Source organism: Rana temporaria, chromosome 5 (assembly GCF_905171775.1).
Source record: "Rana temporaria chromosome 5, aRanTem1.1, whole genome shotgun sequence".
NCBI classification, from domain to species: domain Eukaryota; kingdom Metazoa; phylum Chordata; class Amphibia; order Anura; family Ranidae; genus Rana; species Rana temporaria.
Genome location: NC_053493.1, coordinates 273525412 through 273541948, shown reverse-complemented (window position 1 = coordinate 273541948; position 16537 = coordinate 273525412). Strand labels below are relative to the sequence as shown.

General features: G+C 41.5%; 1 protein-coding gene across 5 annotated transcripts in view; it reads right to left on the bottom strand.

Moving 5' to 3' along the window:
• LOC120940808 (myelin basic protein) overlaps window positions 1-16537 on the bottom strand; it is a 239111-nt gene that overhangs the window by 162346 nt on the left and 60228 nt on the right. For all 5 annotated transcript variants that reach the window (XM_040353865.1, XM_040353863.1, XM_040353864.1 and 2 more), the window contains exon 2: window positions 9278-9353. In XM_040353865.1, the coding sequence (XP_040209799.1) occupies window positions 9278-9328 (51 nt within the window). In that variant the 5' untranslated portion in view covers window positions 9329-9353. The remainder of the gene's footprint in view (window positions 1-9277; window positions 9354-16537) is intronic.

Here is a 16537-nt window from a genome sequence, read left to right as displayed (position 1 = left end):
ATCCGCCTGTCCTAACTATGCGGCTGATTCATAGAATCAGTTCTGCATAGATAGCCCTAAGATCCGACAGGTGTAATTGACTTACACCGTTGGATCTTAGGATGCAATTCTAGGCCGGCCGCTAGGTGGCGATTCCATTGCGGTTGGCGTAGAATATGCAAATGACTAGTTACGGCGATTCACGAACGTCTGCAATGCCCGTCGATCTAAATTTACGTTGTTTCCGTAGCGATACGCGTCGTAAAGTTAAGGCTGCCTCCTAGGCGGTCTAAGCAATGTTAAGTATGGCCGTCGTTCCCGCGTCGAAATTTAAAATTTCACAACGTTTGCGTAAGTCGTCCGTGAATGGCGCTGGACGCCATTTACGTTAACGTCAAACCAATGACGTCCTTGAGACGTCATTTAGCGCAATGCACGTCGGGTAATTTGACGGACCGAGCATGCGCAGTACGCTCGGCGCGGGAACGCGTCTAATTTAAATGGTGCCCGCCCCACTTGAATTAGGGGCGGGCTTGCGCCGAGCGGATTTATGTTACACCGCCGCAAGTTTACAGGTAAGTGCTTTGTGAATCAGGCACTTACGCTGGAAACCTGCGGCGGTGTAACGTAAATGGGATACGTTACGCCGCCGCTGCGCAACGTAATTCTTTCTGAATCTGGCCCAAAATGCCTAATGCCGCGTACACACGACCGTTTTTCATGACAAGAAAAATGCCATTTTTTGAATTGGTCATGAAAATCAGACGTGTGTAGGCTCCAGAGCATTTTTCGCGATGAGAAAAATGGGCATTAACATTTAGAACATGCTCTATTTTTTTCTTGTTGTGAAAAATGGTCGCGTGTAGGCTTTAACAGCGGGGGAAAAAACATGCATGCTCAAAAGCAAGTTATGAGAAGGGAAATTTGCATAATCAGACCAAAGGGCGCCATTCGAATAAAAATTCCTTTATAGTGTCGTCGTACGTGTTGTACGTCACCGCGCTTTGCTCAAGCATTTTTATCACGATCGTGGGTATGCAAGGCAGGCTTGAGAGGAATCACGTCGAAAAAAACGTTGTTTTGTCCCATGACATGAATAACTGTCGTGTGTACGCGGCATTAGAGACACTGGGGTGCCTGAACCAACACACCTCCCTTCATCTTCCCAGAAAGCAGAAACTCATACGCCAACAGCTAATTATTCTGCTTGTTGGCAATTCCAGAAAAAGGGGGTCCTTTGCATGAGATACATAAAAAAGGAACATTCCATAATGTGGGGGGGGGGGGGGGATTGAACTGCCCAGAGTTCTTTAAGGGCAGTTGCATGTTACAGACTTTAGAAATGAACCAACCGCAGGAACTGTTCCAGGGTCTCTTGTGGTGCCATTAAATACGGCTCTCCCCTTAACTGACCTTCTTATTTATTGAAGGAGAACTACATTCAGGATAAAATTGTGAGTACATGGAAATAATATTAGGATGTGGATGTCTGGACTGCAACCCTATTTTTATGAAACTTGGACCACAAATGGACCACTAACTCAGCTTTGGGTCACACCAGATGCAGTGCTAATTCGCTGTGGATTCTGCACTGTGTGAAAATCGCAACCCGTTCATGCAAAACGATTCCGGAGTGTAATCCTTTTTCACAACGCAGTTATTTGCAGAGTTGGATCACATGGGTGTGAATACCCATGCGATCAGAATCTGGTGCAGACAAAAAAAAAAAGTTCTGCACGAGTATGATGCGAATGTGATGCGATTTGAGCCATACAAATCCATTGGCTCAAATCGCACCCCAGAGACACTGCATGTAATTTGCACAGGAAAATTGTGCTGCAATTACTGTCAACTATGTAGTGCAAGGGTCTGCCTGATTGCACACAAAAGTGTTTAGGTTTGACCTCAATTTATATGGTTTTGGAAGGAAAATTGTACAAGAAAATTGTATAAGGTATGGCCATCCTTGCACTATTCTCTCCCAACAGACTGACAATGATGCACTCCAAAAAGGTATCTGCTTTACTATTTCATTTAGAATGCAAACACCCTATACAGGAAGTGATAGTGGCTGGGTCATCAGCTGAAATAAAGGGGAAAAAAAGCCTCATATAAGAAATGGTATGATGCAATATATACATTTTTTGGGAGGGGGTTTATAATACTGCTTTAAAGTGGAGTTTCACCCAAAAGTGGAACTTCCGGTTTAAGCACTTCTCGCCCCTGGCATGTCATTTTTTTTCTTACTTTTAGTGGGACTTACTGCTTTCTTTTTTGGGCCACCTAGACAACGACTCCTCTCGCTCTAGACGGCCCCGTCCTGCCAGCGATCTTCTGGGACACAACTCAGGTCCCGGAAGATCAGCTGGCCAATAGGAGAGCACAGAGCTACTCGTCCATGTGCAGTGTGCGCCTGGCCGTGAAGCCCTAAGCTGTCATGACCGAGTGCCCAAAGTTACAATGACGGCGCCGAGGAGGGGGAGAGGAGCGAGCCACCGGGTGGCCGCATCGCTGGATCGCGGGGCAGGTAAGTGTCGGTTTATTAAAAGTCAGCAGCTATGCTTTTTGCAGCTGCTGACTTTTAATAAACAAAAACACAAGTGGAATTCCGCTTTAAGGAGATAAAATGTATGATTGGAATGTACAGTATATATAAAGTGCTGTGTAAATTGTTGGGACGATATAAATACCTATAATAAATAAAATGTCATTATTTTTAATAGCTGGTGTGTCAAATCCAGATTGTGTTTGATATATGCCAAAATGCTTATTCCAAACTGGATTCATTGGACAAGTACTACAGAATTTTATGTATGGCCAGAAGATCCAAAACTAAACTTCTGAGCACATGAATATAAATGTATATTCTTATGACATAAATGAAAACAGTGACCTACCCTAATTTTGATTACATTTCCTATGATCTGCAAAAGAGACTCCATACACACATATATACAGGCTTTGTAAAAAGAACAATGACTATTTACAAAGAGAAGTTGCTTCTGGACAACAAATATCATCTTTCTCATTAGATTATGTAAAAGTGAATGAAATTGGTTGCTACTAGTTAATGCAGTTTAAATTATGCCGAGTATAATGGTGTGCGCGTAAATAGGAGTATCCATCCAGAATATTTAATATCTGTGTGTTTCACATAATAAATGTTTGCTTCTGTTTGTTTTTAATGGCTTCATTTTTTCCTTCTCCTAATATACCATAATTAAATGAGTCACATAGACAATCTGATAATGGTACTTTTAATGTTTTTTTTTTATATCAAAACTAGAGAGCTCTCTATCCAACTATTAAACATGTAGCCCACAGAGTGCTGGTTTAATTACCTTTCAATAATGTACACATTACGCCTCCATAGTTCTTAACCTGCATGACAATGTTCCGATATTTGTGATAATCTTTCAGTGCCCACTGATTGAGCAGCCAAGCAAAATGGCTTCACCTGCACTCTTGGTTCACTGGGCGAGCTTAGAAAGTTTGTCAGGGAAAACGACAGAGCCGATTATGCAAAAAGTCAAGACTAAAAGAGTAGACGGATGGATTAACACGGCAATAAGTAATACAGGAAGCAGAGATGTCACATGTGCATTAAACAAGCTGTACAAGGAGTGTAACCTCATAAAAAGCAGAAGTAGATCATTATAGAATAATAACAGACTTTCATATAGCTCTGTGCTGAACATTTATTTGGTCATTAACAATGTATATTCAAAGATTTTTTATGTACATCTTCAGCAGAATTAAGTAAACCTGTCAGTGTATAAAAATCATCTGTTAACCATCACCTTAACAAGCACTATAAAACATGCTGGCATCTTCAAATGCCTGCATGTACATTCACATAAGTTCTCAGCCCCAAAACTCACAGTGCCAAATATGCAAACCTTGCATTTTGAGTCAAAATGGATGTTTGTTCTTAACGCAAACTTATTTTCCCTGTGTTCTTTTTGAAGGACACATTTTTATAGGATCGTTGGGCTATATTAACCTGCAAGAGTAGAACACTAGGCACAAAACAAAGCACAGCCTAATGCCTCGTACACACGGCCGGATTTTCCTAGAAAGAAAGTCAGACAGGCTTTTTTTCTAGGAAAGTCTGGCCGTGTGTAGCCTCCATTGGACTTTTTTTTTTCGGAAGTCCGCTGGACCTTGGATAGAGAACCTGTTCTTTTTTTTCCGACTGACTCACGGTGGACTTTTGCACGGTCAAAAGTCAGACCGTGTGTACAAGGCATAAGGGTGGTCTCTGCTGGTGGCCAAACCCTCCCCATCTGCTGAAGTCAGCTCCATTAACCACAAAGAAATACATAGAAAACAACTGGTTACAGACATAACAACCAGGGGAGGGTGTTGTGTCCTTGAATGAATGCAGAGAAAACGTTTTTACAGTAAGAACAAAACTTCCATTTTCACTTCAGTTCATTGATTTTTAGGTATTGATTGTTGGGAAATTCCAAAAGCAGTGCCTCGTGAGGGGTGGGGGGAAAAAAAATCCCCAAAGGACATTACACTCTGTCTGAAAGAGTGTCTGGCAAGTGGGACACCGAACCTCCACCATCTGAGTGTTCCTCTGACTGATTAACATGCAAATGCATGTTCCATATTGAATAATGGCCCTAGGGTAGGGGTAATAGGTGGGTTTTGAAGCAGACAAAGAGGGTAATGGTCTATACCCAGAGCCTCCCCAAGGTGGGGCACCCCCCAATTGTCTCAAACATCAGCACACAGGATAACCAGCATACAGCAGGTGTAGATAACAAGAGGCTGCCACAACCATGGAGCCGGTGGGGCTCAACAGACTCGCCACATTCAGGATTCATCATGCATGCTGCAGGAACTGAGACGGAATACTGGGCGCTTTTCACAATGCCAGTAGAAAGGCCACCCTGTATCCCAGAGACAGTGGAAGAGCACTGAACATGAAGTCACCAGCCAGTGCCCAAACATTCATAGTATGGCTGCCCAGTCATAATATGGCCACCAGCACCAGCTAGTGCCGCCATCAAGAGTACCTGATGTTTGTCAACCTTGCATCGAAATTCAAGGATTGCTCTTCCTGTGTGTGGTCATCCCATTAGGCACAGGCTAAAGTACAGGAAGTAAGGGCAAAAATGTCCTTAGTAAAATGGGAGTGCTGGTTTCTGGCTACAGCCGCTTGTATGCTGCAGAAGCTGTGGCCTCAATTGCAGAAGGGTTGGGGTTAGCCATGGCCTCAAGAACCAGCTGCACCTCACGTGGGTTCCAAGTAAAGTTTGTTGGAATATAAAATTTTACAAAATGACACCAGAGGACACCAGCAGTGGTTAAAGTAGACGCGTTTCACACAACAGATATGTGCTTAATCATTGTCAGGTCAAAGGACATCAGGGACAAGATTGTAGACCTGCACAGGGATGGAATGGGCTACAAGACCATCAGCAAGAAGCTTGGCGAGAAGGAGACAACTGTTGGAGCGATTATTCTCAAAATGAAAGAAATACAAAATAACTAACAATCGCCCTCGGTCTGGAGCTCCATGCAAGATTTTGCCTCGTGGAGTAAGGATGATTATGAGAAAAGTGAGAGATGAGCCCAGAACTACACGGGAGGAGCTTGTGAATGACCTCAAGGCAGTTGGGACCACAGTCACCAATCAAACCATTAGTCACACAATACGCTGCCATAGATTGAAATCATGCAGCGCCTGCAAGGCGAAGGCACATGTACAGGCTCATCTAAAGTTTGCCAATGAAAATCTAAATGATTTACAGAAGGATTGGGAGAAAGTGCTGTGGTCAGATGAGACCAAAATTGATCTCTTTGGTATTAACTCAACTCGCCATCTTTGGAGGTAGAAAAATGCTGACTATGACCCTAAGAACAGCATCCCTACAGTCAAGCAAGGAGGTAGAAACATTATGCTTTGGGGTTGTTTTCGGTACAGACCAAATTTGTCGCATTGAGGGGCCAATGGACGCGGCCATGTATTCCAATATCTTGGATGAGAACCTTCTTCCCTCAGCCAGAACACTGAAGATGAGTCGTGGATGGGTCTTCCAGCATGACAATGACCCAAAACATACCACCAAGGCAACAAAGGAGTGGCTCAAGAAGAAACACATTAAGGTCATGGAGTGGCCTAGCCAGTCTCCAGACCTTAATCCTATAGAAAATTAATAAAGGGAACTGAAACTTCAAGTTTCTAAGCGACAGCCAGAAAACCTTAAGGATTTAGTGAAGAGCTGTAAAAAAGAGTGGACCAAAATCCCCCGAGACGTGTGTAAACCTGGTAACCAACTACAAGAAAAGTCTTACCTCTGTGCTTGCCAACAAGGACTTTTCCACCAAGTACCAAGTCATGTTTTGCTTGGAAATCAAATACTTATTCTACTCACTGAACTACAACTCCATTTATAACATTTGTATCATGTGTTTTTTTTTTCTAGATTTTGGTTGATATTCTGTCTCGATCATTTAAAATACACCTATGATAAAAATGATAGGCCCTTCATTTCTTTGCAAGTTGGCATTTTACAAAATCAGCAGGGGATCTAATAAATATTTTCCCCACTGTATGTGCCCTTTCAAGAAGATTCTCACAGGCTGTTCTGTGTGTGTGTAACAGAGTTGTTGTAACTGGTGAGGAACTGCATGCGTTTCAAGGAACTATATGTAGGTATATACAATTTGTCACCCAGCTGGACGAGAAAAGTCAAAAATGTTCACAAAGAAAAACATTTTTAAAGAGAAAAATGGAAAAAATAATCCCAATATAGATTATTAGATCCTTACTACTTAAAGCGGGGGTTCACCCGGACATACAACTATTTACCCTTAGATTCCTGCTCATTTTGTCTAGGGGAATCGGCTATTTTTTTTTTAAATCTAAGCTGTACTTAGCTTTTTAGAAAGCAATCTTCTCCGCCGCTTCCGGGTATGGGCTGCGGGACTGGGCGTTCCTATTTTGATTGACAGTCTTCCGACAGGCTTCCGACGGTCGCATCCATCGCGTCACGATTTTCCGAAAGTAGTCGAACGTCGGTGCGCAGGCGCAGTATAGCGCCACACCGACGTTCGGCTTCTTTCGGCTAGTCGTGACGCTATGGATGCGACCATCGGAAGCCGGTCGGAAGACTGTCAATCAAAATAGGAATGCCCAGTCCCAAAGACCCATACCCGGAAGCGGCGGAGAAGATCGCTCTCTAAAACGGTAAGTACAGCTTCGATTTTAAAAATACTAGCCGATTCCCCTAGACAAAATGAGCATCAATCTAAGGTTAAAAGTTATTTTTAGGGTGAACTCTCTCTTTAACAGCAATTCTAAGCTGAGACATTTTTTAAATAATTCCTGCAAACCAAATCCCTATAGGGCTCTCGAGTCTTCAACATTATGGGGTGTTCTGCTCTACATATACATACAGATCAGCTGTTCTACTTGACTCTGTCCCCTACTGTATCCTAAGCAGTACAGGGCATGATCTCATTCAGGTAAGCTGAAAAAATTTGCACAGCTGAGCAACCTCGAAGAGCACACTACATCACTGTTAATTGATTTTGTTTATGATGGTCTTCTTAAGACTCAATTTAGATAATTCATGTTTTACCAAAATGCACAGTAACACACAAAACTAGGTGTTGCACAGTTGTAGCATTCTTTTTCAATGCCACCCCAAGTGAATTAGCCAGAGCACCACAATACATCAGTGTTTTCCAAAATCACATTTCAAATCTATACTGTGGGGTGTTGGTACATTTGCAGTGAATATAGACAATGGTAAACTGACAAAATCCCCCTTTTAGAAATGGTACATGTCTCAGTGACTTGAGCTATGAATGTATCATAAATATGATGAATGTTACGCAGACCTAATTTTGGCAGCAAATTTCAAATTTAGTCTTAGTCTCATGGCGCGTACGTCATTTTTCGGCATGAAAAAAAACGTTGTTTTAAAAAGATGTCATTTAAAATGATCTATGTGGGCTTCACGTAATTTTTCGGGTTCTGAAAAACGACAACATTTTTTTTCGAACATTCTGCATTTTTAAACAACGTTTTAAACAATGTCGTTTTTCGTTTTTTTCATTTTAAAAAATGATCATGTGTGGGCTAAAACGACGTTAAAAACCTGCGCATGCTCAGAAGCAAGTTATGAGACGAGAGCGCTCGTTCTGGTAAAACTACTGTTCATAATGGAGTAAGCACATTCATCTGTAAGCAAAAATGCAGCTGACAAAAACGTAGACAAACGTTTTTGTTGACAAAATTAATGCTGGTAGCAGAGCTCTGTGTGATAACAGAATAATAAAAAAAAAAAAAGTATCAAAGGTGCTTCCTGGAATACCTCCAAAATCCTAGAATGCCGAGTCTACAACCACCTGAGCTATATCCTCACTGACAATAACCTTCTTGGCTCTTTACAGTCTGGCTTTAACCCACAACGCTACACAGAAACTACCCTTTTAAAACCCACTTACTAACTGCAAAAAATAAAAATAAAAAATGGTCACTATTCCCTACCAATACTATAAGAACATTCTGCTGCCTTTTACTTACCGGTTTCTGTTAAAAATACTGCATTTCCTTGGCCTACTCTGCTCTTTCCTGGTTCTGCTCCTGCCTTTCTAAGCACACTTTCAGTGTCACCTACTACAATCTTTTTCTTCTTTCTTCACAGGGGCCTGCCAAGGCTGTTCTCTGACCCCTTCTATTCTCTGGTCAGTGTCAATTATTATCCCCGAGCTCGAACACAGGAAGAGATCATCTTTATTGGAGCCCGGAAAATGGCTGACATTTCTTCTCTGATCAGAAGAAAGTGCAAGCAAATAAAGTACATGTATCCATATTCCTGAGTAAGTAAGTAAGGTTGCCCCATTAAAAAAAATGTATGTGTGTAGATTAAATTTTTTGACAAACTCCAATTTCTGACTGTTTGTCTATGGAGAACAGCCTGTGAAAACAGTTCTCAAACTTCTCTTCTTGTCTAATGCTGTAAAAGCACTCATGAAAATATTAAAGGAGTTTAAACGTTGCAGATCCTGAACACATAAAGTTCTGGTGAAAATACAAGCGCCATTATAAGCAGATCTCACTTCGCCTTTTGTCCTCTGCAGACAAAGTGGGATCCGCTTACAATGGCTGTAGAAACTGGACAGACAGACCTCTTTTCTGGATTTTGGGAAAAAAAAATTATAGGGTGGATGCTATAACTCGGAAAATGCGTAATTGCCCATGTTTACAAAATGCTTAGATCTTCACAGCCAATCAATCAGATTCCCAGGGAAATATAGAGAAATGTAAGCTTACCTTAGCATTGTGTTCACCACTTTGGTCCTTTTTTCCAACTTGATTTCCCATGGTGCTCCACCAACAGGTTCAAGACCTTTCCATGGAAGAAAAAAGTAGTATAAGTATAAAGTCCAAACATATATTTTGGATACAATGCACCATTTTCTTAGCTAGAACAGGACATACAGTAGTGTTCAATGATTTTGCAAGGGCATATGGAAATGCTGGTGAATATTAATCATAGAGGGCCTTTAGTTTTCTGTCAGTTAAATATTATGCCAAACAATAGTACGCAGACTTCTAAAAATCTATCAGATAAAAGAACCTTAAAGGGTACTTTCACCCTAGAGAAAAATCATGCAGGTTCAATAATCCACTGACTTCTAAAACTCTGAGGGTGTAGGCATTAGGAATTTAGGAACTAACAAAACTATTCTCAGTTCTAAAAACAAAAAATCTAGTCATTTCCCAGCCAATGTCGCAAATACTTTAGGGCCAATGCATGAAAGGAGCCCGTTCTACAACCTGCATTTTTGCTGCACAGGAGCCCCTCTGAATATAGATACATAAAAATATAAAATAGAGACACTGGCAAGTAACTTGCAACTTTTGAAGTCCACCTTTTAACAGGGCTGGATTTACATCGAAAAAGGAAAATTCTAAAGCGTGCCCCCCTTAAAAAAAAAAAAAGAAGAAGAAAGAGAGAGTGAGAGACAGACAGTAAATCCGATTCTTTTTCTCTTGATGAATTACAGCAACATTTCAGTAAAAAGACACTAAAATTAGTTTTAGGGCAAACATACGCAATAGACTACCCAAATTGTTGGTAAAATATAAAAGATGAGTAAATATATACCCAACATGTCAAACCTTAATTTTATGTAAACCCCTGGAAATGGCGACATTCTTTAGTACCCTATATTTTTCCTAGGCGATGCTTCAAATGCCCCCTATAGGTCATCAGTTTAGTGTTACGAAGGAGGTTTTGTGCTAGAATTATAGTAATCACTCTGGCGTGCGCAATGATATGCATCATGTGTATTGCAATCATCCTTTTCACGTATAGGTGCCCCTGGCGCATGCATTTATGTTCGTACATGCGTATAAGTGGGGGTGGGGGCCTTAAAATTTAATGTGCTTGGGTGTAACTATTTTTTTTTCTTAACTTTTTTCTTTCATCACATGCCTATGTGATGATTTTTAGGTGACCGGTTCTCTTTAATGAGACATGCAGGGTTTCCTCTGGGCTCCACTAATTGTATTGCAATGCATATGCATATCGCAATTAAGATTACACTTAATTGGATGCTATAGCCATCATGGGTGTTCTTCTAGATTCTTTTATTTGAATTCTTATGCCGCGTACACACGATCATTTATCAGGTTGTAAAAACATTTTTTTTTTTAAAAATGTAATTTAAAATGATCATGTGTGGGCTTCAGAGCATTTATCGGGTTCTGAAAAACGGCCCAATTTTTTTTCGAACATGCTCTATTTTTTCACGACGTTTTAAACAATGTCGTTTTTCGGGTTGTAAAAAATGATCGTGTGTGGGCTTTAACGACGTTAAAAACCCACGCATGCTCAGAAGCAAGTTATGAGACGGGAACGCTCGTTCTGGTAAAACTACCGTTCGTAATGGAGTAAGCACATTCATCACGCTGTAACAGACAGAAAATCGCAAATCGTCTTTTACAAACACAAAATCAGCTAAAGCAGCCCAAAGGGTGGCGTCATCCGCATGGAACTTCCCCTTTATAGTGCCGTCCTACATGTTGTACGTCACCACGCTTTGCTAGAACATTTCTTTTTAACGATCGTGTGTAGGCAAGGCCGTTTTCACGATGAAGTTGAAAAAAACATTGTTTTTTCTAGAGCCTGAAAAACTTAGTTTTTTTACAACCCAAAAAATGATCGTGTGTACGCGACATTACAGTTTTAAAGTATAATATACCAAAAAAATTTATAAAATCACCACATCCTTTACATGAAACAGCTATTAAGTTGGCCTTTAGTTAAAGAACACCCCCTGACCAATCACGTTCCCATTGAATACATTTCATTTTGTTTTTTTTCCCTAGTCATATAAATGGTGCTCTGCATTCCCAGCATTGTAAAGACTGCAGCACATCAGTACAAAATGTTACAGGTGCACATCTTTGCCTTAAGGAATATGCGTGTTACACTTTAGCTGCTTTTAGGCACTCATGGATAGCTTGTTCAAGGTCAAAAGCATTTGGCTTCAATAATTCTTCACATGATTCTACTTTGGATTTTGTTTCATAATCTCTCCAGTATGTATTTCACTTGCTATCAGCAGTTTCCCATGTCTTCAGCAATTATTTTCCAACGAGGAATACAGAAAAGAAACAGCTTTATCTGCAAATTATACCCTTTGTTGTTAAATATGGTCAGTTATTTTATGCATCGCAGAATAAAGTAAAGTATCTGTAGCACATGCACATCAGAGGCATTTTGACAGCAGGGCTCAAGTAGTTACTTTAGTGAAGCCTAAAAGGTAGCATTTACATAGCTATAAAAAGTCTGCCGGTTTGCTGAATGGGGTTGATTTTGCAAAACCCTGTAGTATGAATTACCGTACTTCTTTCATATTAATATGACAACAGTGTAATGAATAGCACAGCACAGAATGGAGCCATGGAGTATGAGATGTACTTCTTAATTTAAAAAGAGAATACTCCACTAAGCTCCAAAGTACGCTCAGCACACCCTACTACGCACCCTAAAGCAATTGAAAAGTTTTTTTTTAAAATAAACATGTCTATACTTACCTGCTCTGTGTAATAGAAATCTTCTCGGGTCACCCCACGGCACTCCTGGCCCCTCCTCTCCATCCAGAGGCTTCCCATGGGGGCAAACATGCATGCTTGCTCCCAAGCCCCACTGGTGCGTCCATTGACACAGACAGCAGGACTCAGCTCCGCCCCCACTCCCTTGTCACTAGCTTTGATTGACAGCACTGGGAGCCAATGGTTCCCGGTGCCCCAGCAAAGCCAGAGAGACCTGGAAGTAAGAGGAGGAAAGAGCTACAGATGTACATGGTGCTGGATCGAATGAGGGCTCAGGTAAGTAGAAGGGGGGGGGGGGTGCTGATACCTAAACATTGTTTACCTGAATGCAAGGAATGCATTACGGTAAAACATTTTTAAAGTGGATGTAAACCTGATTCATGAAATTTGACCTAGGCACATATATCTATTGTTTTCTTATCCCTCTCCAAAGCACTGAGTGCTGTGTGTTTCTTCTCTTCTTTTCCCGTAGCTCTGTTATCAGCCTGACAAGTTCTCCTAGACGGATGATAAAAGGAGCCTGAAGTTTGTATGTTGGGGAGGTAGCTATAAATAGATTAGCAGAGTGCTGCTCAATTCAGAGCACAGCTCTGCACATTACTTCCTTCCTTTGCCAATATGGAGAGGGGGTGTATGCCTATCCTCCAGTTAGCTGCCTTTGCTGTATGCCAATAATCCACTCCCAGTGCTGAACAGGAAGAGAAAATCTGTAACACAATGTGCACTTTCTAAAGGATATATAAAGCTGAAGACAGCAGATATCCATGTAAAACCTATGCAGGGAGATTTAAAACCACTCTGAAGCCTCATACACATGAAAAGGAAAATCGGACGAATGATTGTCTTTTTGTTTTGTATGCTGATCTCATAGAAAATGAAGGGGTTACTAAAGTTATGAATATTCTCGTACGACAGAAAACAAAGGAAGTGATGTAATGTATTGTATTGTAATTTCTTAAGTTTCTGAGCATGTGTGGTCTACCAATTTTTTTCAGATGACCACTGGCCTTATTAAAAGGAAAATTATATGTTTTGGTATTAAATGAGAACATTTTTCATGCTTGTCCCTTCAGATAATTTTGTATGAACCGTCGTGATCGGCTCTCTACGTAAGCTGTGTATTTTTCATCCGATTAGGCATTAAACACAACACATATGGCATTTCATATCCACATCTGAGCTCCCACCATAGAACCAGCAAGCTGATACATGTGAGGTTTCAGGTGCCTCCCATTTTGATCATTTGGGCACCATACTGGGAAATTGAAACTTTGAGCTGCGGATTACTGAAGATAGTTTTACCTAGTGCCTGGCCAGCACAAAGCAACAAATTATAGTGCTGCAAAGCCCTCAAAAAATGTAAACAGTTGATTTAACTACTGTAGCAGGTTTATGTTAAGGTGTGCCTACATAGTGCATCTCAAGAGAGAACAATAGCAACCTGCTTGGTCAAATCTTCTGCCGAAAGTTCTCAGCCAGTAACTGTCTGTCTTCCACTATGGTCATTAAATTGCTTTTCAGGCAACTTTCATCTCATGCCTATGGACTGCTTAAGGTGCTCTAAGCTTATTTCTGATTGGTAATGCTAGTTGGCTAGTTGCAACATGTAATTACGGAAGGGTTCCGCCATAGTTGAAAACTTCTGTATAATGCCACAGCTGCTGCCCACTGTCTTGGTTCACCATCTATTGTCTAGAATCCAAAACAATCTACTTGTTATGCCCCGTACACACGATCGGACCTTAGTCCGACCAAATTAACATCGGAATTCCATCGGAGGAAAAGAGAACATGTTCGCTATGTAAACTCCAATGGAATTTATCGGAATATCCAATGGGAAAACTCTGTTGGACTTTTTCCATTGGAAATTTTGATCGTGTGTACCAGGCCTTACAGTGTATCTGATGCCAAAACTTGTTTTTGTCGTTTTTTGATAGACTTATGAATGCTTACCGTTTGTCAGTTTTAATTGCTGCTTATGTCCCCGCAAAAGAGAGTCATCCTATTTATCCTGGTGTCACTAAAGCAGAAAATAAAATTTTACAGCTGTCACCAGAACAGAAAGAGTGGCGAAATTGGGAACGCCTGTCCCAGTGACAAGTATCCAAAAGTGTTTTATTTGCAGAGGTAGGGTATTTCAAAATCTTAAAGCGGTTCTCCACCCTAAAGTGGAGTCCCGCTGATCGGAACCCTCCCCCCCTCCGGTGTCACATTTGACACCTTTCAGGGGGAGGGGGGTGCAGATACCTGTCTAAAGACAGGTATTTGCACCCACTTCCGGCCCGGCATTCACGGGCAAAAGACGGGCATTGCGTCACATCCCGTCGCCCCCCCCCCCCCCCCCGTTGTGTGCTGGGAACACTCAGCTCCCAGCACACAGCGGGAGCCAATCGGCAGGCGCGGCGCGACTCGCGCATGCGCCGTAGGGAACCGGGCAGTGAAGCCGCAGCGCTTCACTTCCTGGTTCCCTCAGCGTGGATGGAGGGGGGAGCAGCAGGGTGACGAGCGATCGCTCGTCATCTGCTGCGGACGGCGCTGGACTCCAAGACATGCAAGTGTCCTAATATTAAAAGTCAGCAGCTGCAGTATTTGTAGCTGCTGGCTTTTAATATTTTTTTTTGGCGGAACATCCGCTTTAACCCTTTGTAAGTACCATCCCTAAAATGATACATATAGAGGTATAAAGAGTATATGGGACTTTAAATGTGCCTCCCTGGGCATATTATAGACATGAACAAACGGTTTATATAAAATATTTTTACCAATTCTATTAGAAAACAAGTTAGCCATCCAGGGTAATATGTTTTCTGGTCTAGGGATCCTTTTGTCAGCCCAACGCGTTTCGCGGGCAGTCCTGCATCAGGGCCTTTGATCCTATTATAGAGCAGTGTTTTTCAATTTTTTTTTAGTTAAGGCACCCTTTGTGCAGGATTTTAACCCCTTCCCTACCGACGCATTGTCAAATGACGTCGGCAGGAACCCTCCCTCGACCCGGGTGGACGTCATATGACGCCCTGTATTCCCGGCGTTCTAGGGCGCGCGCGCGCCGCTCGTGACCCGGCACCCGCGATTGTCGCCGGGCACCCGCGATTGCCGGTGATCACGGCAGGAGTGTGGATCTGTGTGTGTAAACACACAGATTCACCTCCTGTCAGAGGTGAGGAACACACATCGGTCTCCTCCCCTTGTGAGTCCCATCCCCCCTACAGTTAGAACACACTATAGGGAACATTTTAACCCCTTCAGCGCCCCCTAGTGGTAAAACCCCTTCCCTGCCAGTCACATTTACACAGTAATCAGTGCATATTTATAGCACTAATCACTGTATAAATGTGAATGGTCCCAAAAACGTGTCAAAAGTGTCTGATGTGTTCGCCGCAATGTCACGGTCACAATAAAAAAAATAAAAAAATCGCAGATCGCCGCCATTACTAGTAAAAAAATTAATAAAATAAAATTCCATAAATCTATCACCTATTTTGTAGACGCTATAACTTTTGCGCAAACCAATCAATATACGATTATTGTTTTTTTTTTTTTTTTTACCAAAAATATGTAGAAGAATACGTATCGGCCTAAACTGAGGAAAAAAAATGTTTTTTTTTTTTTTAAATAAATTGTGATATTTATTAAATAAAAAAGTAAAACAAATTGTGTTTTTTTTTTAATTTCGCTTTTCTTTTGTTTATAGCGCAAAAAATAAAAACCGCAGAGATGATCAAAAAAGATGATTTAAAAAATTAAACCCCAAACGAAAGCTCTATTTGTGGGGGGGGACAAAGATTTAGTTTGGGTACAGTGTTGCATGACCACGCAATTGTCATTCAAAGTGCAACAGCGCTGAAAACAAAAAATTGGTCTGGGCAGGAAGGGGTGAAAATGCCCTGTATGGAAGGGGTTAATCTTGAGGCACCCCCTTTTAAAATGTAAAACATGAAACTACTAGTTTCGCATAACACAGCAAAATCCACACTTGCACACCCAACGTTACTGTAGGAGTAATTTATTGTTCCAAAGCGAATACACCTTTGTACACTGGTACTAACTAGTATTCCATTGTTTCTCTTCTTCAGTTTCTGTTCCTCACTCATCTAATCTGACCCCAGTGTTGGAGAGGTGCAGGGGAGGGGCAAACAAGGATGCTGTTTAGGTGCCCAACATCCTCCTTATCAACCAATGACATCATTGGTTGTTTCAATGCCAGCGGCTAGGTGGTTGAAATAGTGCACAAATGAAAACTTGAGGCTTGGTGCAACTATAAAAAGGCAGGCATGATTCACCTGCTGGCTTGTATACAATTTTGGGGTCATTTTAGGCATTTTGTCAAGGCACCCCTAAAGACACCTGAAGGTACCCTGGTTAAAAAAGGCTGTTATAAAGTACTGTAAAGGTATATGCAAGTTGTTTGGTGGTGAAAGCCTGTCAGGTCCATGGGGAGACCGACCAATACCCCTTAAAAAAAAAAGG